The following is a 27,598-nucleotide window of genomic DNA, read 5'->3' as shown; positions in this document are numbered from 1 at the left end:
GCGTTCTACTTTCTGACAGAGACCCCGAAAGTGCTTTTATCCAGTGGAGTTTCTTACTGAGCAATTCTTTTCAAGGAACAGTGAAAGGGAACGGGGAACAGTAAAAAGCTAGTTACTTATGCAAGAATTCATTAATCAATGATGTTGACATTATTTTGCCATGTGGAAACTGCTGTCATCAGTCATTACTTCTGGAGTTCGCTGCACATTAGTAGTAATTAAGAACATTCTTTCTGAATAAAGGTGTATTGATATGGTGTCAAATATGTTCTTTCCTTCCAGAAATATTCTTTTGTTGCACTTCTAACAGATGTCCTGGAAATTGAGGTTAAAGACAAATTTGCCAAGAGTCGTCCAATCATCAAGCGCTTCCTTGGGAAGTTAACCATACCCGTTCAGAGACTGTTGGAGAGACACGCAATTGGGTAAATGAACACATTCTTAATGCTAACTTGTGTTCAGCAGGAAGACTCAGCATCTAGGATACTGAGAGCAAAGAGCAGCCTCTCTGGCTTACTAGTACAGAGCAGCAAATTTTTACTACATCTGTACTGAGAAATATATTGTAATTTTAATAGCTTTTTTGCCTGACTGGAAAATGGCAATGTTTCTAGCCCTGTCCTGAATACATGTACCCATGGTTGTGTTGGCGTGTGTCTGTCTTTTCTTTTCAGCTTAATTTCTTTAGACAAAAAATGTTGTTCACAAGAAACATTACCCTTTGGCTGGCTAGCCAAGAAGCAAGGCATTATCACACTACTACATGATTGTGTGCAAATCTTTTAGAACAAGCAGGTATAACTGACTGACTTTTTGCACAGTCAAAGTCTTTTTAGTTGTCAGTTCAGTAATCAGAGATGAAGTATCCCTTCACTGAATTGGCCAGAACTGCAAGGCTGTGACTCCTTATTTTTCAGAGTGCTTCTAGTACTACACAGTTAAAATTGCCTGTCATTATGAATAGCTCACTGATGGGACTCAAAATTTACCTGTTCTGCATGCCTTTTGTAAAGGCCCTGCCTGAAAGTTTGCTAAAGTGAATGTGTCTCCATTGATTTAAAAAGCCACGGATTAGGCCCATCAGGAATGATGGTGAAATTAAATGCATATTTTCTTTTTAAAGCTTAAGGGCATGACAGTGTCACCACACTTACACAAACTGGCCTCCTTTTTCACAGATATTCCCCTCAAAGTAACAAGTTGCATAAGGGGAGAAAATCAAATTCAATTTGAAAACAGTTTTCAGCTTTATGTTTTCAAAGTGGTGTCTACATTGGTAAGTAAAGGAATAATAAAATTGTAAGAGTAGCTTAAAATTTTGATAAAACCTTCTGGCACAAAATTTATTAAAAAACATTTTTTAAAAAAAGCCTGGCCATTAGTTTTGTAGTGGTATCCAAGAACAGTGCAGGTTTATAGACAATATAACTTTTCTAAGAAATGCCTCACCCTGAGTTTCAACAAATTGTGTTTGGTTGAACAAGCAGCTTTTTCTAATAAATTTGCACACTCATATACACTCAAAAATAGTACAGTGATACAGTCTGGTTTCAAAACCTAGCACAGGGTGTTTATTTCCTTGCTAAACACCAAAATGTTTTTCTGCTCTGGGATTCATGGTGCTGTGATTTGTTGAAATTACCGATTTGCCGTGTTCATCAGTTCTCACCTCTGTTTTTTCAAACCATTAATCTGGAATACATTTCCTCTTTTCTTCTCCATATTTCAGTTCTACATATTTGATATATCAGATCTTCTTAGGGAAGGAGAGGTGGTATAAGAAATATGTATTAAGAATATGGGTATTTGGTTAGTTTGCCGTACTGCTGTTAGAAATGACAGCAGATTTGTTTTGCCTCTTCATCTGTAATATATTTGTCCGTTTTCAGTTTTTGGGTAAAGGCAGACGGTATTTCACCAAAGGTTTTGCAAAGAAAAGTAGTGGTTAATGTAGATGTGAAGCAGAAATGTAGCAAATATACAATTAACTGCTAATTCTCTTGCATTTTTATTTTGCCAAGCAAGTATAACACTGTCATTTTGGTGATGTCAAGGATGATTATGAATCATCCTTTCATTCAATTATGAATGAAAAGGTGAAGTCCAGAACCAGCCATGTTTAGACAAATTCTGCCCCACTTTTAGCTGTAGTCATAGCTGACAAGTTTGTGTAATGAAATGTCCAGTGGCTTTTAATTTCCTGGAAAACAGGATAAATGAGCATGAGAGTCATCTAGAATTGATTCAGCTGAATACAGAGAAGGCATTACTCATGTCGTGGCTTCCTCTATTCTTGAATGGCCTGGAGTAATATAAAACTTACATAAAAACCGGAGACTCAAATGTCTAACAGAAGACATGTAGCTGGAGTTAAGAGTGAGGAATCTGTGACAGGTCCTGGAGACACTACTGCAATAATTTGCTGTCCTGTGGGCTATAGAGCAGCGTGGGGAGGAGACATTCCTTGTCCACTCAGGGCTTTTTTTTCCCCTAAAGGTTAATACAAACTGCTGCAGTTTTGATTATTTTGCAATAGGAGTGCTCCCAGTAAAGGAGAAGTGTTTATACCAGTATAAAGTTATGTGCATAAATAACAATAATTTCCTATGGAGGTCTTTAGTAGGTCCTCCTCCTTTTCTTCAGCTGTCCCAGCTGTGCTGATGGGAGCTGGGGCTCTGAATTCTGGCTGTGCCGAAATAAGAATGTACAGCCTGGGATCTGATCCAAAGTCTCGAGCTGATACAAGTGTCTGATACAGTCTGAGCCCCACTGAATTCAGTAACTCTTAAGAACATATTTAAAGATAAATTCAAGCTATTAAATTAATAGCTTTTCTAAATCAGAATGTAGAAGTGCTTTGTTGAACATGAAAAATTAGGAAGTAACTATTTGTGACTTTTGTACATAGTAAAAACCACAAGGGGGCAGAAAGGTTTTGTTAATTATAAAACACTTTATGTTGGGGAAGGGAGGAGGTTAGGAGAGAGGATCTTTGCAGTTTGATTTCTTTAGAACTTAAGATATATAGGGATGTATAAGAAGTGGTGGGGCACAATCTGTATTTGGAATTGATCAAACATAGTTTTTTAGGCTGCTTTATCTGTTAACTAAAGGTATTTCACACCATTGTTCGTGTTTGTGCTTTTCCATGCAAACTGGAGTATGTGGCCAATTTTAAGACCATAATAGAAATTAAATACTGAAAACATGAAACCAGCAAAAATTTTAAAAACCAGTATTTTTGATTTTGCAGGGACCAGGTTCTCAGCTATAATCTTGGCAGAAGGCTCCCAGCTGATCATGTTAGTGGGTATCTCCAGTTCAAAGTGGAAATCACATCTTCTGTTCATGAAGGTGAGCATTTGTCAATGATCTGGATCTCCAGATAGTTGTATGGAGAGAGTTGCTATGCATTTCTGTGTCTAGGCTTTTCTGTTGTTGAGGATATAATATTCTTTCTCATTCATGTGTGGTCCCCCTACTACAGATCTTTTTCTATTGGGATTCAAAATTTATAAATGGCAGGTACTGCCTTGGAGTTGGCAGTTCCAAAACCACCAACACTTAGGATATTGTTTTTGATTTTCTTGGATGGATTCTGAATGAATCTGCTTATGATTCTAATTTTATGCTTGGCAGTGCTCTGTCTTTTGAAAGCAAAATGGGAATCCTTTAAAGTCATACAGCACACTTCTTAGTTTTTCTGTATCCTTCAAAAGAATATGGACGTGTACAGAGAAAATTCTGTGAATGCTGTGCCAACACGTAGATCCCTCTGTTATTTTGATTGAAGTTTCTTCCCTTAGTTTTCAGACTGAAGTAAGCAAGCATCTTTGAGGATGTGTATTTTTATATAATTTAAGTAGAATGAACAATGTGTTGTTGCTGCTCTGTGTTTCACATTCAGTCTTTCTGTCTCTGCAGATGCTTCACCAGAAACAGTTGGCACTTTGCTAGGAACCAACTCTGTAAATGGAGACTTGGGGAGCCCCTCTGATGATGAGGACATGCCAGCAGGACATCACGATACATCCACGGTGTGTTCCAATGGCCCAGTCTTTGAGGAATCTTCTGGAGACACAATCCTGAGACACTCTTTAAGGACTAGTAGGACTCTGGAGACAGACCAGGATGAACTCACCTCTGGTGCTTCAAGATCATCCCCTCCCAGAGGGCGCCAGGACTCACTTAATGACTATCTCGATGCAATAGAACACAATAACCATCCCAGACCTGGGACATCTGCCTGTGGTGACCGTCCACGAGGAGCCTCCCCAAAACTGAGGAGTAGCTTCCCTACTGACACAAGACTTAATGCTATGCTTCACATTGACTCAGATGAAGAGGAGCACGAGCTGCATCAAGACCTGGGTTTTCCATCTTTGGAAGATGACGGTGGTTTAGTAATGCTTAATGGTGCTACCAGAAATGTTGAAAGAAACGAAGTAAGTTCCTCATCAGATCAGGTAATGCCAGGGCCTGTAGAGACTGAAAGGGTTTCAGCCTCTGATGCTCCTTTGCCGTCAACTGATGACCAGCAAGATTCTCTCCCAGAGCTTCCCCCTCCGGAGGAAGGAGGCGAAAGCCTGCAGGGTCCTCAGGCCGAAGCCCCGGCAGAGCAGGCCGGCAGCGAGTCCTCTGTCCCTCCGGAGGCAGAGCAGCCTCCCGGCAGCGCAGACTCGGGAGCTGCTGAAGCCGCAGGTGGGAGCAGAAGGGGCGTCAGCGAAACGGAGTCCATCGACCAAGGCTCGGAGCCCTCCCAGCTGTCGTCGGAGACGGAGCAGAGCGACCCCGCTCGCACCGAGAGCGTCAGCGAGGCCAGCACCCGGCCCGAGGGCGAGAGCGACGCCGAGGGCGCCGACAGCTCCTGCAACGAGAGCGCGACGGTGCGGCGCTCCTCCGTGGAAATGCGCTGCTCCTCCTGCGAGAGCGCCAGGTTTCCCGAGACCCCAGCCTTTTCTTCCCAGGAGGAAGAGGAGGCAGCCTGTGCCCCCGAGGCAGCTGCGGCGGAGCCGGGTGCCGAAGCACAGGACTCTGCGGCTGCTGCTGGTTCTCTGCCTGCGGTACAGTTGCCTCAGGAGGAGGCGCAGGAGGCTGAGGCAGGTGAACTGCAAGACCAAGAGGAGGCAGAAGAAATCTGGCAAAGAAGGAGAAGCCTGCAGGCAGCAGCTGCCCAGAGCCAGTCTCAGGATGAGGAGATTGAAGGAGCACAGGCAGCTTGTGAGGGTGCCACAGCACAGCTTGAAGGAGCTACTGGAGGTAACAACTGCAGGAGGCGCATTCTGGAGTGACCATAACTGCATCAGAAAACAAAGATCATGAATTCCTCAATTTCATTATCTTTCAAGTTTTGTGGTTTTTTTGTTCCTTTGAATTTCTTTCTTTCTTCAAGAGACTCTCGGGTGTTTTTGATTTAATGAAAAATCCAAACCTGAAATACCTTAAATGTGTTTATTTTAAAATTGAATGTATTTTAATTCTTGAGAGAGTAGTGAGGAGGATGAAGAGGAGGAAAGAATTCCACAGTATTACCCTGCTCGTGGTAATGAGGGACAAAACTCTCCAAAAGTATGAAATGCAAAATAGAATTTTTATTTGGCTCTTTTCTTTTGAATATTTTATATTAGCTTTAAAATATAAGGGTAATCAAAAGAAAAGGGAAGGGAAAAAGAATAATTTTTTGTCAGCTTCAGGCTCTTTATCTTCCTTTCCCCAGTTCCTTCTCTGTCCAGATGGATCCTTGCAGACTGGAACCTTGGGAGGAGAGGAATGTGTTACCCAAGTTAACACTCTAAAACTCTTACTGATTTTAAAATTATTTCAACAGTTGAGAATTTTATGTCTCACAAAAATCACTGAAAGTAGAAATGTGTCCCTAATGAATTGTTTCCAAGCAACTTTAATAATGGATTAGCTGTTCAGTTTCTTCAGGGACTGAAGTGTATCCAGTCAAGTGGGTTTCTGAATGCATCTTTTTCATAGCATACCAAGAGCTCTATATAAGTCATAATTTATTCTCTTCATTAACAGGTTGTTGACTTGGAAATAATAATTTTGGTGTTTATTTCAAATACTGTCAATATTTTACAACATTTTCTATACATTTAGGATGCTCTTTATTAGGTGTCAGATTGCATCATGTTTTTCAGATCAGTTTGGCTGCAGCAAGGAAGGACACACCTTCCACCCTTAAGGTTTTGGATGAGGCCAGGTGGAGCTTTGTCCTGGGGTATGGCTCAGGCACAGGTTGTTTGCATGCCTTGGGTTTGGCTGCTCAAGGATGGATGCAGCACATCCCAGAGGTGACGTTTCCAGGGCCAGAACATCCCAGAGGAATCACTTGCGTGGAACTGTCAGCATAACTTATTTTGACCCCAAGAGCCAATGACTGTTAGATATATCCTGAAAAACCGTAGTCCTGCAGAAGCTTTAACACAGCTTGGTCAGTTGAGTGGCAACTCTAGGGCTTCCCTACACTGACTGAAAAAAATAATTTGTGTGTGTTTTGATTCCAGGTTCTCCTGCAAATGGCCATCAGCCCTTGAGGTCCCTGCCTTCGGTGCGTCAGGACGTCAGCCGGTACCAGAGAGTGGATGAGGCTCTGCCACCAAGTGAGCTTCTCCATGCTTTAATTGGGGGATAAGCTGCCTGTGCCTCATTACTGAGAGTTCATTACATTTCCTTTTTGAATGTGAGAACTGAGAATGGACAGCTGAGAAGTTGGAAGTGAGGAGTGATGACGGTTGAGTCCGGTGTTGTTGTTGTGATAATTACACCTGGTGCACACAGACTTGCTGAGTGTCGCTTATGCAGAGACAGTGCTGCCTTTCCTGTGTGCAGGGCATAGGGGCAGGAGATGAGGTGATGGTGCTTGTGAGGCACTGCGAGGTGTCGAGCACTTTGAAATCTCTGAATACTTCTTGTGTGGTAATGATTTACATACAACACCTTTCATATCTGCAGATTAACTTAAAGGTGTCTGTGCTTTCCTTGCATTTTTTGAGGCAGAGTGAAGATTTGATATTAAAATAAACCTGGATATTAGGCAACAGTTAGATGAGTCTTAACAAAGAAATGAATTGTAATTTCTCTCATGCATATGAAAAATACGTTGCTCTCAATTATTGAACTTACTTCCTTAAACTTTGAGAAATGAAAATCTACTCAGTATTAAGTATTCAAAGAAAGGACCCCCCCCCCAAAAAAAAAAAACAGGTACACAGCTGATAGGCAAGCATTGCTTTAAATCAAATATGCAAAAAAAAAAAAAAAAAAAAAAGTAGACCCACTGAGGTCTGTGTGCAACACTCTGTTACTTTTAAAGGAGTTGGGAATTAAGATACTTAGTGTAAAAAGAACAGATCCCTATTTCCTGGTATGGTATGGGACTGTGTTTGCCCTGTAATTGGAGCAAGTAACTGGAAGGAGCCCGATAGCAGAACACAGATACAACTGTGTGTGGAAAGCCAGGATGATGATATGGTTGTGTTCCCTGCTGGTTCTGTTATAATCAGATTAATCTTCTGTGCAGATCTTTGAGTTAATTAACTGCCACCCTATTATACCAGTTCTACATTTTACAAAATTGTGTCTGGGAGACAAATAGTTCAGAAACGTACAGATAGCTGGTCCAGTTCTATCGTTTCAGAAGAAAACTATATACCACAATAACTACTTGGAAAAACTGCTGAAATGTTAGTGGGAAAGGCTTTGGCTGTGTGTTAACATTTCTGACATTTGCTGGATTTCTGCGTAGTCATGCATGGCATGATGCATGTATACATCACCCCTTTACAGTCAAAGACTATTACAATCTCTATGTAAATAAATCATTTGCTAATATGAATAAAGTCTACTAATCATTGCCTAAATTCAGTTTCTTTTCCCCAAAGCTCTGCTTTCAGATGTGTGACAGGTTTAATATTTTAATTCTGAAAAAGTAGAGGAAAATATTAAGAATATGATTTTGAGCTATAAGCTGTAATTTCTTTTTAATTTGGGTTACATTCCATTTGTTATTTCACCAGAATTTGAAAGTAAAGAAGAAAAATATGTGTATTTCTTTCAGTCTTCTGTTAGGTCAAGTTAAAGAACAAGAGAAAGAATTTAAATATTTATCTTTTATTTCTGCCTATAATGTGCAACAATATGCTCCAGTTCCTACATTCCTGAGGAAAAACTAACAAAGCTTGATCATGAAATCTCAATCAATGACAATTTTGCAATTCAGCAAGCTATTTGTAACACATTTGACTACCAGTGATTTGATGGAATATAGCCTTATATAGGAACATAGCAGAAGACAGCCTTGTCCATCACAATGCTGATGCAGATGCTTTACTTTGGAAGCTAATGCCCAAGTGTATAAACTTGTGTATTTAAAATTAAATGCAGGAAAAAGTGGTTTTCTTCTGCAAGAGCATGTTACAGAAATGATGACTGTGTCAGAATTGGGCATAAACACAACAAGAAAAATGCCACCTTATTATGCTGTGGTTTCAGGCTTGACAATTAGCAGGATAATCAATTCACAAATGTAAACTATTTGAGGGGTTTTTGGTTTGTTTTGTTACTTGGGGGTTTTTTGTTTTTTTTCTCCAATGAACAATTCTGTTCTTCCTGGAATACTTAGGTGTTTTGTTTTGTTTACAAACTTTGGTTTAAAAACTTGAGTGTTTTTATTTTATCAGCAGATGCTACTTTCACTTAGACTTACAATATAGATAGTCTCATCTAGACACCTTCTGAGCTCTCAAAGACTGTCTTTCAACTGATGTGCTAAATGGTTTGCATATTTTCTGTAGTTGCAAATGTCTAAGAATCAGGCATGTCTGTTTCTGCATAGATGTGTATTTTTTATATACATTTGTATACGTCTATGTTGTAGTAATAATTATTATTATTATTAAAGAGACTTGAAACAATAGATGAGTTACAAAAGTGACAGAGCTCAAAGAAATCGATGACTGAACCCCAGGCCCTCCATAGTTGACAGTATTTTATTGCTCCTTAGACTGGGAGGCTCGAATTGACAGCCATGGGCGGATTTTTTACGTGGACCACGTGAACAGGACAACAACGTGGCAGCGACCCACAGCTCCCCCAGCCCCACAGATTCTCCAGAGGTCAAATTCCATCCAGCAGATGGAACAGCTGAATCGCCGGTAAGAACTACCCTTGGTGCTTGTGAATTCTGTGTGCTTGCAAAGCTGCAATCACCATTGCAAGACTGAGCATGGGGACAAGGCCACAGCTGCTCCCACAGCTGGCCTTATGTGGTTATTTTTATGTGGCTGTTGCTTTTATTTTGCATGTGAGCTTCCAGGGTTTTTGTGTTCCACCTGCCATCTTAAGCTATGTGACCAAAAGTAATACATCTGATAATGGTTGTCAGAAATTCAAAAAGCTATTAATGCAGAAATCAGAGGTCAATATATATTAACCTACATGGCAGGAAATATGGGCAGGCTCCCTCAGAGCCAGGATTGGGTCATGGTTACCATATACTATATGTAAAGTCCAGTTTTCCAACCCTAGGTACCAGAGCATCCGAAGAACAATGACAAATGACAGGCCTGAAGAGCACGCAAATGCTGTGGATGGAGCTGCAGAGGAAGCTGAATTTCACCATGCTAATTCAGGTTAAAAAAAATTCATTTTTTTCCCAAAGAAGGAAAGCTCCAAAGAAGGGAGTACTCATCTCATAGATGGTTTAGTGAGAGTACATAAGGCAAACCCTAACTTCTTCCTCTGAAAGTCTGTGTGAAAATGAAGCCATTTGTTTTCATTGCTGTCTAGTTTTGAAGGTTATGACTCAGCCTGCTCAATATGCTGAAGAGAAGATTGTGAGATTCAGAGCACTCTTCTGTCAGTACCAGACTGGTTTAGAAAGCAGGATATTTGCAGTGAAAAAATAAAAAATTGTGTGGTCTGGCTTCCAAATATTTTGACTCTGCTAATGCAATTTGAAATAGTAGAATGTAGAACTAGAAGGGGCTTCAGGCAGTCATCGACTACATCTCTGTAGATAGATTGGATGAGCTGTTCCCAGGCCATACTTGCCAAGTGCTGTCTCATGAGTTCTTATATTCTCCACTTGAGGGACATTCTTTAACTGTTTTAGACAGTTGACTCATCCTTCTTCTTAAAACATACCCTTAAATCCATTGCTTCCTAGTCTTTACTTCTGACTTCTGGTTTTAGGTCTCAAATTAGTTTTTTAGCCTACTCAGGATTGTCTTGAGTTGGTCTTCAGCTTCTGAAGAATATTTCAGAAAATCAAATAAAACTATGACTCTGCTGTACTGAAGAGGTTGTGGAAGTGTCTTACATAAATGCTCCTTGTATGTTCCTGCAGAAGGTTTGTTTTTTGGTTGGTTTTGGTTTGGTTTTTTTTTAATAGTTTGACACTAACCAGTGTTCGGTCTGTGATCAGGTCCTGATCCTTGTGTGCAGAACTTTGGCACAAATGTCTCTTTTTATCTGGTCTTTGTGAGTTGATTTTCCCTACCTGCACACAGATCTTTGTACTTTTCTAATGTGTCCCTGTGGTTTTGAATCTTGTCCATCCTCCTGTCCGAGTAATGCAGAATCTACTGATTGGAAGCATTTTTGTCCTCCCTATCCAGTCATTAGTAGAAATAATGAGTAGGGCCAGACCCAGAGAGATCTTAGCAAAACATCTTGGTGGACTCTTACAGCATTTATCCCATTCCTTCTGCAAACTACTTCAGAACTCTGAAAGAGACACCAGTGTCTCAGCAATTGCTCCATCTTGTTTCCTAACTGTTCGAGTGCATGTCACCTGACCTAAAGGATTTGAAAACCTTTCATTTGCACCATGATCTTTAATCTGCTCTCTCTCACCTCCATTTTTTCACTCTTCTCATAGTCTAGCCAGTGTTAACCTTTGGAATGAAGATAGGAAGAAAGACATTTTTTAAAATTCTGAACATCATTAATTTTTTTCTTTTCACTAAGCAGTTCTCTCCTTGGTCATCTTCCTACTAAAAATTTAGTAACACATTTATAAAGTTTGTTATCCATCCAGTCCCTTGCACAGCTGTGTGGTGTCATGTGCTTTGGCTTTGTCTCTAGATGCTCATGATGTACTCTTACAAGTCTCTCCTAAATTAATCTGACATGCAAGCAGTGTCACCCTTTTCCGAGTTTCGAGTCATTGCAGAATTTGATATTTACCCAAGTGTTCCCTTTTATTACTTGTAGTCTTCACTTCTGTTGTAGCTGTTTCCTTTTCTATCTTTGTGCATATGCAGCCAGATGGTTTGAGCTGTACACAAATCAGCTTTGAGCAAATTCAGCTGAATAAACTTTTCATAAACCAAATTCATAAGCCTCAAACCGCAATAAAAACCCACCTGGTGACCCGTTCTGGTTTCCAGATTGCCCAGACTATGTCAGAGGAATTACCTGCAGCAAGTCACAGCATCTTCCAGGGTGCGAGAGTTGCCTGGTGTACACCCAAGTTTTGTACCAGTACAGAGTTCACATAAAACTTCAGTGCGTGGCTGTGTCTGCAAGACACTCCCAGCCCAAGTATTCAGGCACAGCAGCTTCAGGAGCCTTTGTGCCACTCTGCCTTCACCCCATTCATGATGTGCTCAGTGTGGGACAGCTTGAGGTCTATTGTTTAAGTAGTGTTTCTAAAAATCCTCTTGTTCATTTATTTTACCAATTACCCTCTCACTTCCTGGTTTCCTCTAATGTTTTTATTTTCTCCATTCCTTTTTTTCCATAATATTTACTTATGCATACTTAGAATTTTACCTTTGTTATCCTCTTCTTTTGTTATTTCTTCTTACTTTTCCCTGTTCAGAGTCTCATTCACTGCCTTTCTCCTTGCACTGCTTGTGTGTTATCATCTTTTAAATCCATGATTGCTGTGGTCTACATGATTAACATTCATTTGATAGAGCAGTGTGCACGTACTACTATGTGTAAAAAAGAAAGAAACTGAAATGTAGATGGCAGCACACATTTTAGTGTAATATCACTGAAGACCAAATCTGAACTTGCAGTTTTTCATTTACATTAAAAATATCTTCCAAATATCTTCAAAGAGAATTGTGGGGGCAACAGTTTTGATATTGTAGCAAACACTACTCAGTATATTTTCTCTTCCTTCCTGGTACTGAAGGAAAATCAGGGCACTTCTGTAGTTGCTAGGAGAAGACACAAATGTTTATTGGAAGTTGAAGTTTGAAAGGTACTTCCTTGGCAACCTGATTCTTACTTACATAAGCTGCTTCAATACTGTACCAAGACTGGGGCTGTGGTAATGGCGGATTTACTGTTTGTTTTTTAAGAAGGAATGAAACGTTTATAAGTGTACAATGACATTTATATCCGTTACTTAGCATTTAAAAAATAACTTACCAGCATACAACTACAGTATAGCAGTGCAGACATGCCCAGGGGCCTTTCTTGCATCTTATATGCAGGCACAAACTTGGTAACCCAAATAATTCATGTGATTTTCTTTTTTTTATGACTGTTTACCAAAAGCCACAAGCAAATGTTGCTAAACTAAAATTATAATATTTTCAGAAACTTCAGTGTTATATTAGAAGAAATTTGGATACACTTATGTGGGCAATCCTCAGTAAATCTGAAATAGTTGTGTATTTAATGCTTGCTTGTGTGATTCACATCAATATAGTTGTTTTCAGGGATGCTTTGGTAATAACTGCTGGAAGTCTTTATCATTTATTTGCTCTTAGATTTTCGAAGAGAGAATGTGCTGCCTCACTCTACCTCCAGATCCAGACTTACTTTATTGCTCCAGTCTCCCCCTGTGAAATTCCTTATCAGCCCAGAGTTCTTTACAGTGCTGCATTCTAACCCTGTGAGTATGCTGACTGCAGCTCAAAGGCTTTCATAAATATGTGCTTATAAATGCAGTTGTTTCGTGTACAAATATACTGCTCAGTGTTTGATGATAGGATATTGGTGGTACATAGAGGCTAGATTCACTCATCATTATCCCCTCAAATTATTGGGCTATCAGAGCCATCCTAGCTCTGCATGATAGCAGTTTTTATTTTCCACTCGATTCTTCATCTTTCTTATGGTGCAAAATTATTTGTTTATGGAAGCAATAGCTTTCTTACTGTGCTTTGCACAGGGTGAGACACAAATCTGAGAAAGACCTTGCTGCTTAATGGCAATATTTGCTTCCCCCAGATTGCCTGGTTTATATCAAGGTATATTAGAGGTCCCACTGAACAGGAAACTATCTTAATATATTATCTTTTCCTTTTTTGCCTGTTCTTCCGTGCTTCTTTTCGCATAGGTCCCCCCCCCAATGTTTCCTCGTCTAATGGGATTTATAGTGTAAGGAGAAGCAATGGAATGAGTAACTCTTCTTCTGCAGGCCCACTTGAAATGAACAGGGTTGTCTTTTGTGGTGAGAGCAGTTTTCTCTTAGAAAAGCCTTTGCTGTTGTGTGTTTCTCAGAGTGCCTACCGCATGTTTACAAACAACACGTGTCTGAAGCACATGATCACCAAAGTCCGGCGGGACACCCACCACTTCGAGCGCTACCAGCACAACCGGGATCTGGTGGGCTTCCTCAACATGTTTGCTAACAAACAGCTGGAGCTGCCCAGGGGTTGGGAGATGAAACACGACCATCAGGGCAAGGTAACTCTACAGGGCTAAGAAGGCCTTGTGCTCATCAGTTTCTGACATCAAATGGATGTACTTGAGGTAAAATGGGATGGTCTGGGATAGCTCTGGGGAGGATCACTCTGGTGGTTGTGTGTTGCTTTGAAGGAAAGAAGTGGTATGGAGGAGGTTTCCTTAAGAGGTATTAGAGATCTTAAATAGTTGCAAGTCTCATTGATTTTTTTAAAACAGGTATCAATTTTCAATTTCCTAAAAAATAGTTTGATATCACTTTTATAGTTGTGATGTAAGTTTTAATGTAATTTTAAGCTAATGCATCCTCAGTATCTGGAATATTATATTTTTTGTAGAAAACAGGAGGGTGAAAGATAGACTGTGATTAGCATGTGAGGAAGTGATAAGGTGTAATAGTGTATTAGGATTACTAGCATATTTAGCTTCTTGGTTCTTACATTTATCACTCTCAATATGGTTAGCTGTGAGAGTCCATATAAATAATGACCTTGATGCCTGCAAAGATTAGACAATTCTAAACTGAAGGGTAAAAATGCTTGAGGGTTGTTTTCTAGATTTTTTTAACTCTGAAAAGCACTTTGTTTTTTCATTAGACACACAATTAGAAACATGCAATTCTATAAATGTTCTTTGCCTCACTGTTTTCTGTTATAAGTCATTCTTGTTCTGTTAGTTCTTCAGAGGCCAGTTTTCTCCTGAAGAATAGGGCAATTTTCAATTTTCTTTAATATGTCCTCCACAGAGAGAGTTAGGCCTTTGGATTTCTGGGATGGTGTTTGGTAACAGCAGTGCTACCACAATATTAATCAAGAAGAAGCACTGAATAAATTCCTACTGGGATTTCTTTGCTTTGAATTAGTCTTAGTATTGCACATTTTCATGGTGTTGAATTGTCTGTGCCACAAGTGCCACTTGTGGCCAGTGGAAAAGCCTGTTCAGCACTTGGGAGAGACCATGGCCAGTACATGGCAAGACCAGTGCTTGGGGAGAGCAAACTGAAACTGCACCTGCCTTTCTTAAAGCATAAACCTAAAGAGAAGCAAGTAGGACTTAGCCAAATGTAGTATAAGTATATATTACACAATATGTAATTATGTTTCCTTTCCTTAACTACTCTTCCCTGCTGAGAAGTTTCCTTTATTTTTTCAAGTATATCACAGTGAGAGCTTGGTGCTCTTGCTCACGAGGCACAGTGGTGGTTCTGGCTCTGGTGCCATGCTGAGTAGTGGTGTTTTCACTCCCCCATGGCAGTGGGGTGCTGCCTGCCTGTCCTCCTTGTGGGCTGTCTTCCAAGGTCAGCTGGGGACTGCCCACCTCTGAACTCCCTCCAGAGCAGCACACCAAAGCCCAGCTGCCCACTCCTCTTTGGCTCCCCTGTGTATCCCCTACAGGAGAGAATATCCTGCAGTCTTCCCTAAAAGATCTGGTGTGACTACAGTGTCATTTCTGATGGGCATTACAGATGATCCTGCATCAGTCACCAACCACAGGGAGGCAGAAAGCCATTGAAAATGTGGTGGCAGGAAGCATTATATAGGCTTAATAGGCCCCTGAGCTGAACTTTGGGATTCTGCCTTGCTGTGTCCATGTGCATACAGACATTGTACAAATAAGTTCATTTGTGCAGTGGGTGTAAGCACATGTCCAAATTTTAAAGCAGATGCAAGTCTTTGTGCTTTTTATTTAGATCTCTGCAAGATGTGCAAATACATAGGCAGTTTTTAGAGGACATTTTTGGTTTTTCTGTCTACAACTAAAGAAATCATAGTAATTGATTACTGAAGTCTTCAACAGGAAGAAAAGGTATGTTAGCAAGCTTCATAGATTTTAAGTGAAAGAATAACTAAGGCAACTAGTCACATTTAATGGGTTAAATATAGTTTTGGCACTACCTATTTTATGTCAGTCTCTTCAAGCATTGTAGATTTATGGATTATAGCTAGGCAGGAGTTATGAGAGGAATTTTTTTGAAGGGAGATTGTCAACCACACTATTTTGAGATGTGTGCCAGTGGCCAGATTAGCCCAAAGCATCAAAGCTCCAATGGTTATCTTCACCAAAGCTTCAAAGTGATAATTTATGTTTTGTTTTAAAGTAGGCTACTACTAGCTGGCCTGCAACCATACATATTTAATAAGGTCTGATTGTCTTTATCTTCATGTCTAAACTGAGTTGTTATTTAAATAGAATGCTATGGAACATTGCAGGCAGTACTAGAGTGCTGCATTAACTCAGTACTGAGTGGTGCAGCTCTAGGTGGTACTGCCTTCTACATTGAATCAGGATTTTTTTAGTAAGTGATTTACAATATGGTGTTGATTTAATGAAATCAACCTGTGTTTTGCTGAAAGTGCTTTACATCTTATAAATGTACACAGACTAGATAAAATAGAAAGACTTAAAAAAACCCCAAACCAACCACTTGCTAGTAAAGTAGGTAGATCTTACCAATCGGGGCAAAATTTTCAGAAAGACTGGCTGTTCCAGCAGTCTCTTCCAGTCATTTGCCAAGCCCCAAATATAAATTTCATGATGGTTTTCATCCTTTCTCACTGGTTTTGTATTCTCTAATCTGTATACTTGCACTGCAGGGTGGCATCGTTTGTAAAGGTAAACGAGTCCTGCGTCAGGCTCAGATGTAGCAATTAAAATTTCCTTTTTTGAATACACTTTACAGTGTTTGAACTGTGAAACAGTTTCACTTGCATATCTGTGACTGTGTCAGATGGTCAGAGCAGGGTTTTTACTGCTCAGGTGGTGGGATTCCTTCCTTGTAGACACAAGCGACAGGTACAGGGGCTGTGGGAGCTTGGTGCTGTTTTCTGGAGCACTTTTTGCTCCAGAACTGCCACAGTTGCAGGGTCTGTGGTGTCTCTGCATATGCTTCTCCTTCCTTGGGGAATGGAAGTATGAACATTTTGCCCCATCACAGTCCATAATGGCATTTAGTTGCTGTATAGCATGACACACTGGTTTGTCTACCTACCTTCACAGCAGTCAGAAGAATTGCATTTTCTCTGGTCTGGTTTTCCCAAGCAGTTTGAAACAATGATTCCATGAATACTAGAAGCTGGTGTTGCTGCCAGAAGGGTGGTTCTGCTCTCCTCTCATCCCTGGTGAGCTGACCGAGGTTAGAGGAGCCAGTAGGGAGAGGGACAAAAAGAGAGTAATTTTAGCCTGGACCAGCTCCCCTGATGGGTTCACTGCATGGCTACAAAAACACTTGTGCCAGCACAAGGCAGGAAGGGCACACAGAGGATGAAACAAGTGGTCAGGAGGGGGAAAGATGAGAATGTTTCTTTTGCTGACACCACAGGAATAAATTGTTTGTGGAACTGTGGTCCAAGTACCTCACTGGTAGCCAAACACAGAAATGGCTCCTGCAGTCCCTGACCACCTCTCTGCTGGTCTAGATTCTTTGATTACTCAAACCAGATGTCCCTTTCCTGTAATTCTCCTGCTCAAAACAAAGATTTTTTTTTTTCTTTTTTTGCCACTTCCACATGTTTCCAGTATTGTGACAGAAAACACAGAATGCGTTGAAATAGAATAGTGGTGGTTTCCAAGTGCAACAGTGGTGCTGCAAAAAGTTTAAATTTCAGGGCTTAGAAACCTATTTGGTTCAAATTGGGTAGAATTTTAGAAGGTTTTAATTTTCCAGGGTACATGTTCCTGTGACCTTGTTTTCAGCAAATGGTTGACTGGCCAATATGTGGTTGTTCTCATCAATTGCCTGATTTAAATTTTTTTGTTGTCATCATCTTTGTGTTCTTGGCTGACCTTTCTTTTTGGTTTTCAGAGGTCTTTTTTTTTGTTTGGAATGGTGCTTTAGGGGGGTTTTTTGCATTTTGTTTTGGTTTTTAGAAAAAAGGTCAGTGAACTTAGAATAGTTGTAGCAGGAATATGGCAGAAATGCCTACTCCTCTATAATCAAATTTCATCACTGGATGCAAGCATACACTAGGCATATATACAGCCAATTGTGTTCATAATTATATGGTAAATACTTCACAAAAGGTAATGGGTTTGCCGCTTAATGACACCTTTTTAGATGCTTATAAGGGGATGAAAAGGAGACTACACCAGGATTACTTTTATTAAATATTCAAGTCTTCTCTTCTTGGCAGTCATAATAAAGCTTCCCACTTCTGATGCTTGTCAGATGAGAATTTCAAAGGACTTTATAGACACAAACAAAGTAAGACATTAAACAATTCATCCCTTCGGTGGGGATGGAAGAGTTATCCTCCTTCTGCAGAAGGGAAATGCAAACCACAGTAACAGATTTTCCACAGTAACAGCCCCTCCCGACTGAATGAAACCTAGATTCCCAACAGGCATTAACCCAAGACATGATTAATAAAGTATTGGTGATGAGCTCTGTGTTCTCTGTCCCTCTGCAGGCTTTCTTTGTTGACCACAACTCACGCACCACGACGTTCATCGACCCGCGGCTGCCCCTGCAGAGCAGCCGGCCCACCAGTGCGCTGGTGCACCGGCAGCACCTGACCCGGCAGCGCAGCCACAGTGCTGGGGAGGTGAGTGGGCTCTGGGCTCCAGACACTGTCCTCCTCCACACCATTCCGTGTGGGGAGGAGCATGATTCTTCTGTAACAGTGCAGCAGTCATCCGTAAGGATTTGTTGTTTTTTCTGCTAGCCGTTGATGCTTTTAACATGTATGAATTCAGAGGAAAAATATAGAGGTTTTTTTATTTTGAATTCGCAGTAACCCCTTTTAACCACAGGGGAGCATCTGATTACAGATTACTGGTTCCTCTATCCAGTCTTTCACTGACAAAATATGTATTGTCCAACATGGTATCTGCCGAGTGCATTCATACACAACTGTGCAAAATAAGAGGGGGGGAAAGATGCATATGTGACTATACATCTAGTTCTGCAACTTTCCCATGAAGTATAAAAAAATCATACCACATACAGCTTTATCAGACTGTTATATGCCTTTGAATATGTATTTTATCTTTAGTTTCTGATCAGAAATACATGGAAAACGCTATTTTGTTATTTTGTCGTGCAGCATTTTCACTGGCTGTCCCCATATTGTTGTTGTCACTTCCTAACACTTGTAACCTTGTGTATGTGTAGTGACTTGGACTTCAGTTGTACTTTATTTAAAAACCTCTATACTGTTGGCTGTAGGTTGCCTTTTCAGGAGAGGGCTATTGCATGCCAGGATTTAAAGATAATACAGTTCAGAATAGCAAGAGAAATGCTCTGATTTATCCTTTCCTTAGCTCAGTCTTGGGGCAGACGAAGGTCTGCCAGACCTGTGTTTCAGAGCAAACATGAATCTTGTCTGCCACAGCACTGGCTGCATATCTTGTCACATCCTGCGTGAACATGGTTTAGTCAGTCCCCTCCTAGTGTCAGGTACATTTTGCTAATGGTTTTAAATAGCATTTTCCATCAATTTGGTGATGTTGTGTATAAGGCAAGAAAGCTAGAAGTGCCTTCATATAGCTATTTAGATCTTGAATAGGGTAAGGCAAGTATTTCTGTTGTGATTTGTAACAGAGCAGAAATACTTCTTTTTCTTGACTTTACCCAATATGCACCCAAATTATCTCTCTTTACAGCATCCAGTAGCTCTGCACTTAAAACAGGTATTTGTGCCAACCATGCTGCTGGAATTGTCAATGCTGCAAAATAAGTATAGTTTATCCAACAAGAAATTATCATATATATTGCATATATATAGTGCTGCTTACCTGTCAAAATTTTCCACTCCATCTAGACACATGAAATTCCTTAAACCATGCTTCTACATGCAATTTTAGAAGTGTTTCCTTGATATTGTTATAATTGCAACTTGAATTGAGGTATAATCCCAGATAGGAATCCCAAGCATAGCAATTCAGTACAGTATCACCATTCTAGGATTAATGATGCAATGATGTTCTTTTTACTTATGTATGAACCTGAACGCCAGTTTTTCCTCTGAACTTTTGGGCTTATATATTGCATATTTGTATTTTTTCCCCCTCTTTTTAAGCTTTTGCATAAAGGAACTATACATTATTGCTGAAGATGAGTACTTAATAAAAAAAAAATCAAAATACTTTCTTTAGCTTTAACTTGCCATGAACTTTGATGTTTTGAAGCCACTGACCCAGTTTTTACAGAGGGATGCTCTAAAGCAAACATGAACTAGTGTAAGGAATGCCTTTTTAGCTAAAGCTGAACTGCAGTGTGAAGCTGGAGCTAATAATAATGGCATTCCTTTTCCAGCACATTGCCTAACAGGAAATAATTCCTCATTTTTCTAGAAGAATATTATGAGAGAGCAAAAAGGACTTGGGAGATATCTCGGGACTTTTGCTGCTTTGTGATTTCAGAGATTGGATTTAAAAGCAACCTTTTATAATTATTTGATCTTTTGTAGTTAGATGTTTTAGAGATCTTTGAAGCTTGGGAGTGCGGTTCACATGCTAGCCATTACATGTAGGCAGATAAATGGAAAAGTAAACAAAGAGGTCCAGCAGGATGAAAAAGAGGTTGACCAAATATATTATAGAGATAAAATATTGAATACCGAGAAATGTCTGAAACCTCATCACGCAGTAAACTGCAGCAGTTGCCCTGACATAACAAATGACTCTGAGAACAATTTAAATTGTGGTTCTACCCTAAAAATTCACATGCAATTTTTTTTAAGCTCAGAAGGTGAATACAAGAAAAACACAACAGTGTTTCTGAATTATTCTAGGAGCCATGTTTTTACCAATTTTGGACTTGTGGCTCTTGCTTGAATGTGAACTCACTTCTTTATTCTCCTTTGAGGCTTCAGCCACAGACTTTTTTTCACTTCAAATTTAGGGAAATTCCATTCATGCACAGAGGTAATAGAGGTGCTAATGAAGGAGCAGAATTTGGTTTCCAGAATGTTTCATATAGATAAAGATGTCCATGAGTTACAAAAGACAAAATTAAATTGCAAAATTAAAAAAGGGGTATCCCAGTTTTAATTTTTTTGGTCTCTTTTCAGAATGAGTCAGTTTAAAAATAGCAGTAAGTTTTGCATCAGTTTTGATTCTTCCTATTAATGGGCTCAGTATGCTAAAAAATGTTTTGCTAGTACCTGTCCTAACAGCACAGGAGCTTCCTGCTGCAGTGGTTACTGGGGATGGTGATCAAGCAAAGCCTTGATGTACGTGCTTGGTTTTAAGCTGTATAAATTCTCACTATGCTGTACCTGAGTGCACGTGCTGGCACAGGGACACTCACTGTGCTTACTTGCACATTTCAGGTCGGAGAGGACTCCCGTCATTCAGGACCCCCAGTTTTGCCAAGACCATCCAGCACATTTAACACAGTCAGCAGAGCTCAGTACCAGGATGTGGTTCCAGTGGGTATGTCAGCATCCAGCCTCTGCTCGGAGTTCTCCATCCCTGAGGGGTCATGGTGCTCTGCACTGCTGGGGTTTCCACTCGATTGAGATGGGTAGAAGGTGCCATTTGTTCTGTCCATCAGCATTTCCCCACTGTTCAGTTGGAACCTAAGAGCTAGAAGTGTGCAGAACCAAATAACTGATGTGTTTTAGCTCCCTAGCTCACATACTCTGTGTGCTCACAGGATGAACTGAAGCCAGGGAGTCAGATCGGGTCCTAATTGGGCTCCGTGTATTCCTAGTGATTTTTAACTTTTTTTTTTTCCACAACTTCTGAGCATCTATTTTGGCAGGATTACAGAAAGTGTTAATCAGCTTGGAATTAGTCATTAGCTTAACTTCTGCTCTCAGTTACATATACACAGAGTTACTGACTTCTGTGCCACCATGTACAGAATTCAGCTTATTAAATCTAACAGCTGTCGCATTGTGCCGAATCAAGATAAATTAATCCGATTAACTATAACTGGCTCTTTGTACTGTGGCGTGTTTACTTGAAAACCTCTGTCCATTTAAATCCTCCCCCTTGCCATGGACATGGTGTGCACGCTTCGCAGGCTCCGCCAGTAACGAGGATTTGATACGGGTGTTTCCAATGGCTGCTTAATGTTTGAGAATACATTTCAGTGCAGGGAAAACCAAGGTCCCCCCAACTTTATTCTAACAATAAATATTCTGGTTTGACCTTAGCTAAGACTGTGAGTGCTAAAATATAATAGAAGTTGCTGACAGAATTATAGCTCTTAGCAGTGGAAAGGATATTTCACAATGAGATTTGGTTCATAATCAAGAAGTGTGTTCCTTACAAGACAATGCAATTGGTAGCCTTACATGCAAAAGTATTAACCCAATACTTCTAAACTTAGAACTGTGAAGGTGAATTATGTCATTATTATTGAAGACTCAGAAGGAATGGCATCCTTTGTTTTGGGATCACCTTGTTTCAGCATGTTATTTCTGTTAATGTTTTCAGCTTACAATGACAAGATAGTTGCGTTTTTGCGGCAGCCCAATATCTTTGAAATTCTACAAGAACGTCAACCAGATCTTACCAGGAATCATTCACTCAGGTAAGCAAATTAGTGAAGTTTGCTATTCCCATTTCAGTAAAAAGTGCTAACTACAATTAGCTACTTTCATTAATTAACAGTGGAACATAACAGATTGTAGACTTCTGGTGCATTCAACCATATTCATAAAGCTGTAGGAAATAGCTGTTTACTGTATTTCTGTGTAACAGCCTGTAATAAGGTTGAGGAGAACAGAGGTAATGTTTTATTATCAAATAAAGGTACCTACAAGAAAATGTTTGGAACAACTGGCATAAGAGATTTGCTGATGTCCTCCTAATGTGCCAAGACAGCTGGATGGCACAGAAAATGTGCCCATTCATTTGGGTATGTGTACAGCTGGGAGCATGAGGCAGAGTGGCATTTGGGGTTGTCCTTATCTTCACAAAGCACATTTACAGAAAGGCTGTCCTGACCTCTTGACGTCCAGAGGTAATCTTACATCAGTCAGAATTTTTGATGTCTCTCCAAAATTTACAGAATGGGATATCTACAGATTTTTGCACAGTGCAACAAGATCTGAGGAAGGATGATCTTTGTTGTGTGGTTGTTACACCTCCCTCACATGTTTAGACTTGGAAATGGAAATACTTGCAACTGGGATAGTAGTGACCAGAACTGAAATGAATGTATCTGTTCTTCCTTGGAATAGATATCTAAAATTTAGATAAATTTAAAAAATGCTGGTTTGATTGTTTGCAGTCTCTCCTGTGCAGTGCTGTGTTGCAGAGCCCTACCCACACGGGCTGGCATGGCAGCTGGCACTGATACTATTCTTTTTTCTGTTCCATGTTGCCTATTGAGCCCTTTTCCTCTGTGTCTTGCAAGTTCCCAAAATTCGACAAGCTGCCCTGTTTTGTAGTTTCTCCCATAGTATAACAGTTTTTATCATGTGACTTCTGTGTTAAAGATGTGGTTTACCTTCTAAAGAAATCATGGCTGCCAAACCTGAAACAACATACTAGCAGAATATAAGGTGTATCGAAAATACAGCAGAAATCTACAGTTCTCAGTTTGTCAAAACAGTTGTACCCATATCACTATAGGCAAGTTTGTCCCAGGTTTGGTTTGAAATCTGCTGGGAAGTAGTACACAAACAATTTCTGGTTGCTTGTAGTTTTATTGCTTCATATTCTTTAACCCAGGGTGCTTGATTTCCTTTAGTCTGAAAACAATCAGTGTAATTTTCTTCTTGTGTGTTGTGGGTTTTTTGCCAAATTAGAGTTCAAATTGCTCACAAGGCTTATTGGTATTCCCCGATTCTGCTTGTAGTAGAACCTTGCTTCCTGATTACAGATTCATCATTTCCCACAAACTGAGACTTTCTTGAGAATAGATGGGTTTCAGAATAAAAATGGAAGATCAGAGGATAAAAGATACTGTTTTCTGCACCTCATTTGCTTGAAATTATATGTCCCTCTGCACATTTACTTTGGAAGGAGACTGAAGATACATATGCCTTAATTGACTTGCTTCAGCAGAATAATTGGGGATTTTAATGAACATAGTTTTATTTTACATTGAATGGCATTGGTCAGAAAAGTCATTCTGTTAAGCTGAATGGTTTCAGTCTAATTTTAGTATTTGAAGTTAGTATTTGATTAAGGTAAATCATCTTCCATTATACCTCTTCTATATCCTTCTAAAACTGATGCTTCGGTAACATTTTCACTTTTATAAAGATCCCAGTTTTATTTTTCCTGGTTAGTCTTTTAAGACCCCGATTTAGCAAATTATTTGAATCCATGTCTGTTTGACACACTGTGGGACTAAACAACTCATTGCTGTAACACTTGATAAATTAGGACCTAACTGAAATCCTTCAGTGTGAACTTTTGTCTAATTTTTTTTTTTTTTTGTATAGTGATTAATCCAGCTGCCAGTAATCCCTTCCTTTCAGGACCTTGATGCAGTTGAAGTGGAATGATAATGATATTAAATATTATTATTATTAATATTATTTTAATTATTAAAATATATCAAAAGGTGAGGAGGAAAATCAGTATTTGGCCACTGGAAGAGGACAAAGATAACTTGAAACTATCTCTGACATTTTCTGTCTAAAATGTTTTCTCATTCACTTAAAGAAAGAAGAGATAAGACGTTGAGAGTCTATTAAAATATAAAATAAAATTATACTACATGTAGAAAATTGCTGTTCTGTTCAGAGGTTTCATGGTGGAGTGAGAACATTATACTTATCGTATCTTTATTAGGCACATTTCCAAGATTAAATCTTCTTCCAAGCCACTGCAGGTAAAACTGAGAGGCTGCTAAATAATGTAAAAGGCTTCAGGCAAAGGCACCTGTTATACATTAAATAGAATTTATATCTTAATGGAAGGTAAAAGGCATATATGTTAAAAAAAAATCACTGAAATCACAACTCTCCCTGGTAACCCCAGGAAGTCATGGATTGCATTCCTTCAGAAGGCTGCATATATTATTTAACCCAGAAAACATCCTTCTGGTTTCTGGTGTTGCTGCCAGCTGAATGCTAAGATATATTTTGTAATCCACCATTTGTTTCCTCCAGCCTTGCCATTTGGGCACTGATGTAAAGTGAAGTAATCTAACCCTAACCCTCCCAAGAGCATGAGCACTGAAGGCTTGAGGGCAATGGGAGCATCCTTCCTCAGAACAAATTAAGTTTTTGTTTTACTGCTCACATGGACTTGGTGTGGCAGGGGAAAAAAAAGTAGGGAAAAGCATAACCCAGAGGTTTCTGATATACTCTGTGCTTTTTCTTGTTTCTGTGGTACACATTGATGCCTTATTTGCAAAAGGTATTTTGAAAGCCTTTTTTTGCTTACTCAGGGAGAAGATCCAGTTCATCCGGACAGAGGGAACACCTGGGCTGGTGCGTTTGTCCAGTGATGCAGACCTTGTCATGTTACTCAGGTAGGCACTGCTGCTGCCCATGCAGCACGTGTGCAGCGTGCTGTGGCAGCTGCTGAGGAGCTTTCAGGGAGCAGTGTGTGCTGATGGTGTCACCCAATCATTTCCCCTTCACTCCTTGGACTTGCAGCTGGGAGAGCTGCAGTTCAAGGCTCGGGTTTTATTTTCATCATGTTCAGTTCTAGATGGTAGCTGAAGGTCACATTTTTCATAGGATGATGGAATATGAAAGGCAAGTGCAAGAGCACTGTGCTTGTGCTTTATATGGGTTTGCCCAGGCCACCTCTAATTGTCCTGTTGCATCCAGCCCTGATGCATAGAAAGGTAGTACTGCTCAGACCTTTATTCAACAATGTGCCTTGTGCTACTTTTAGAATGCGTCTCTTTGATTCTGTGCTTTGGGAAGTGCCTGTTTGTAAAGGGACACACTTGAGAGGTGTTTTTATTACTTAGTGTCTTGTTTGCCTCTTCACTGTGCTGTCAAGCATTGTCCCCTTTAGTAAAGGCAGCAGGGAATGGGAAGCTGATTCTTTACTAGTTTTAATTTAAGCTATTAACTCAAATAATAGCTTGGAGTTAATCAGGCAGATTTTTTGCTAAAATTAAATCCTTTTATCTTGATGCTGTGCTCTCATCCACTGTAAAAGTGTATCAAGAAATTAACAGGTACCTTTAAAATTTAATCTGGTGAAATAGAATTGATATTAGTGGTTGTATTTTGAGGCCACATTGCATAATGATAGTCCTTTCTGGTCCCTAAATCTCCAAGTTATTACAGCTATTTAAAAAAAATCTCATTTTAAATATATGTTTGGGCCTTTTTGAAATGTAAATATTGTTTCTTAAAAAGCTTTAAAGATTTTTATGTGTAACTTGGAGGAAAACATCACATGGCCATGACTATAAAAAAAACTGTCAGAAAGGACCTGTTAAAAAAAATCCACGTAAAAAAAGTCTAGATATTTGTTTGGTGAACAGACTTAGTAAGAAACATCTTTTATTTGAACATGGTTTTCATTGCATTGGATAGTATAAGATTGAGCTGTAGCTCAGTTTTGAAAACAATTTTTACATATTGCAGCAGTTTATTTGTGTCTTGTTTCACATTCAAAATAACTTTTGATACCAGATCCATTCTGATATTAGATATTCTGTCCCTTTTTAGATTTGCTTGAGTCAGATTTGGGAAAAGACTGAAGTTTTAATACATACATGCATACATAGACACACACACACACAGATGCAGTGATTAGGCTGCAAAATGTTTAGGTTTTTTCACCTAAAAAACTGTGTATTCATAATAATGAAGCATGAAGTAACTCAGCCTGAACAGGTTAGATGTGATACCTGGTTCAGCAGGAGTGTTATTAAACAGAATGTTATGCTAACAAGCTTACCAGTCAATACACTTAACAAGTGCAGATGTGATTCTTAATCCTGGAGACTTAAAATGTTTCTGAGTAAGGTTATTGAACCCTTTGTAATGAGAACATTAAAAAAAAAGGAAAGAAAAAAAGAAAAGAGGAAGGCCCATGAATTTTCAAGGCTGATTAACTATATTTTAACCTTGAGAACAAATACCCAAATAACAGTTACTGCTTTCCAGTACTGTCAAAATCTGCTTGAGGAAATGGCAATAAACTATTCTGTAGCACTCTAAGTGTGCACAGTGGAAATAGGTAAGTGACTACCAAAGAAAGCAGGCTAATAACTAGAGATTTATCCCTAGAAAGTGAAACCTGCCATTTATTCAAATAAATGTGTTCTTTCTTCTTTGCTGCTCTTTGCCAGCTTGTTTGAGGAGGAGATAATGTCATATGTGCCGCCACATGCCTTACTTCATCCTAGTTATTGCCAGTCCCCGCGAGGCTCGCCGGTGTCTTCGCCTCAGAACTCTCCAGGTAAGCTGCTCAGGCAAAGCTTCTGCAGGGGCTACATGAAACCACTTCTCATCCTTGATAAGGCAAAGGTCTAGAACTATTTTTGAGCAAAGTCCACAAGGACAATTGCATTTGACTGTCAGGCTTGAACCTTTGCCTTGGGCTCACAAGATGGTTTGCTGGGTGTATTACAACTTCAGGGGTTGTGATTTTGTTCTGACTTGTAAAAAAACATGCAGACTTGTTTCTAACTGATGTGAAACAACTAAGTGACTCCTCATGCCAGCATCCTGATGCCTGGATAATTAAAAGCATGGATCTAATAACTCTACATTAAAATGACAATGTAATTGGAGCTCTGGGGCAATGAGGGACAGTTTTATGTATAAAAGCCAGCTTGTTACACTTTAGTGCGAGTTCAAAACATAGCATACTGCAGCTGTCTGGATATTCATGTCAGAATGGAATAAAACTGATGTTTCAGATTCTAACTAAGTTGCAGATCAGAACTAAATTATTGCAAGTATGACAAGTTCCATTTGAAGGCCATGTTGATAGATGTTGCTGTGCTTAGTTTCCTCAAGATAATAGATAAACAAATTGGAAGTGACTTAAGGGGATTTCTACAAATTTGATAACAAAAGTGCAGATAAATAGAGAACATTTAGGGTGTAAGCAA

At 39.6% G+C, this 27,598-nt stretch overlaps 1 protein-coding gene across 4 annotated transcripts in view; it reads left to right on the top strand.

Moving 5' to 3' along the window:
- Positions 1–27,598, top strand: part of HECW2 (HECT, C2 and WW domain containing E3 ubiquitin protein ligase 2) — a 144,969-nt gene that overhangs the window by 93,226 nt on the left and 24,145 nt on the right. For all 4 annotated transcript variants that reach the window (XM_066189600.1, XM_066189601.1, XM_066189604.1 and 1 more), the window contains 13 exons: positions 283–425; positions 3,254–3,354; positions 3,925–5,259; positions 6,516–6,611; positions 9,014–9,164; positions 9,538–9,641; positions 12,741–12,865; positions 13,477–13,662; positions 18,066–18,200; positions 20,931–21,033; positions 22,045–22,141; positions 24,959–25,042; positions 26,831–26,940. In XM_066189600.1, coding sequence (XP_066045697.1) covers positions 283–425; positions 3,254–3,354; positions 3,925–5,259; positions 6,516–6,611; positions 9,014–9,164; positions 9,538–9,641; positions 12,741–12,865; positions 13,477–13,662; positions 18,066–18,200; positions 20,931–21,033; positions 22,045–22,141; positions 24,959–25,042; positions 26,831–26,940 — 2,770 coding nt within the window. The remainder of the gene's footprint in view (positions 1–282; positions 426–3,253; positions 3,355–3,924; positions 5,260–6,515; positions 6,612–9,013; positions 9,165–9,537; positions 9,642–12,740; positions 12,866–13,476; positions 13,663–18,065; positions 18,201–20,930; positions 21,034–22,044; positions 22,142–24,958; positions 25,043–26,830; positions 26,941–27,598) is intronic.

The sequence above is a fragment of the Chamaea fasciata genome, unplaced genomic scaffold (assembly GCF_029207755.1).
Source record: "Chamaea fasciata isolate MVZ Bird 193981 ecotype frontalis unplaced genomic scaffold, bChaFas1.0.hap1 SCAF_8, whole genome shotgun sequence".
Taxonomy (NCBI): domain Eukaryota; kingdom Metazoa; phylum Chordata; class Aves; order Passeriformes; family Sylviidae; genus Chamaea; species Chamaea fasciata.
Note: the sequence above shows the minus strand (reverse complement) of the source record. Positions and strands in the feature narration are given on the sequence as shown.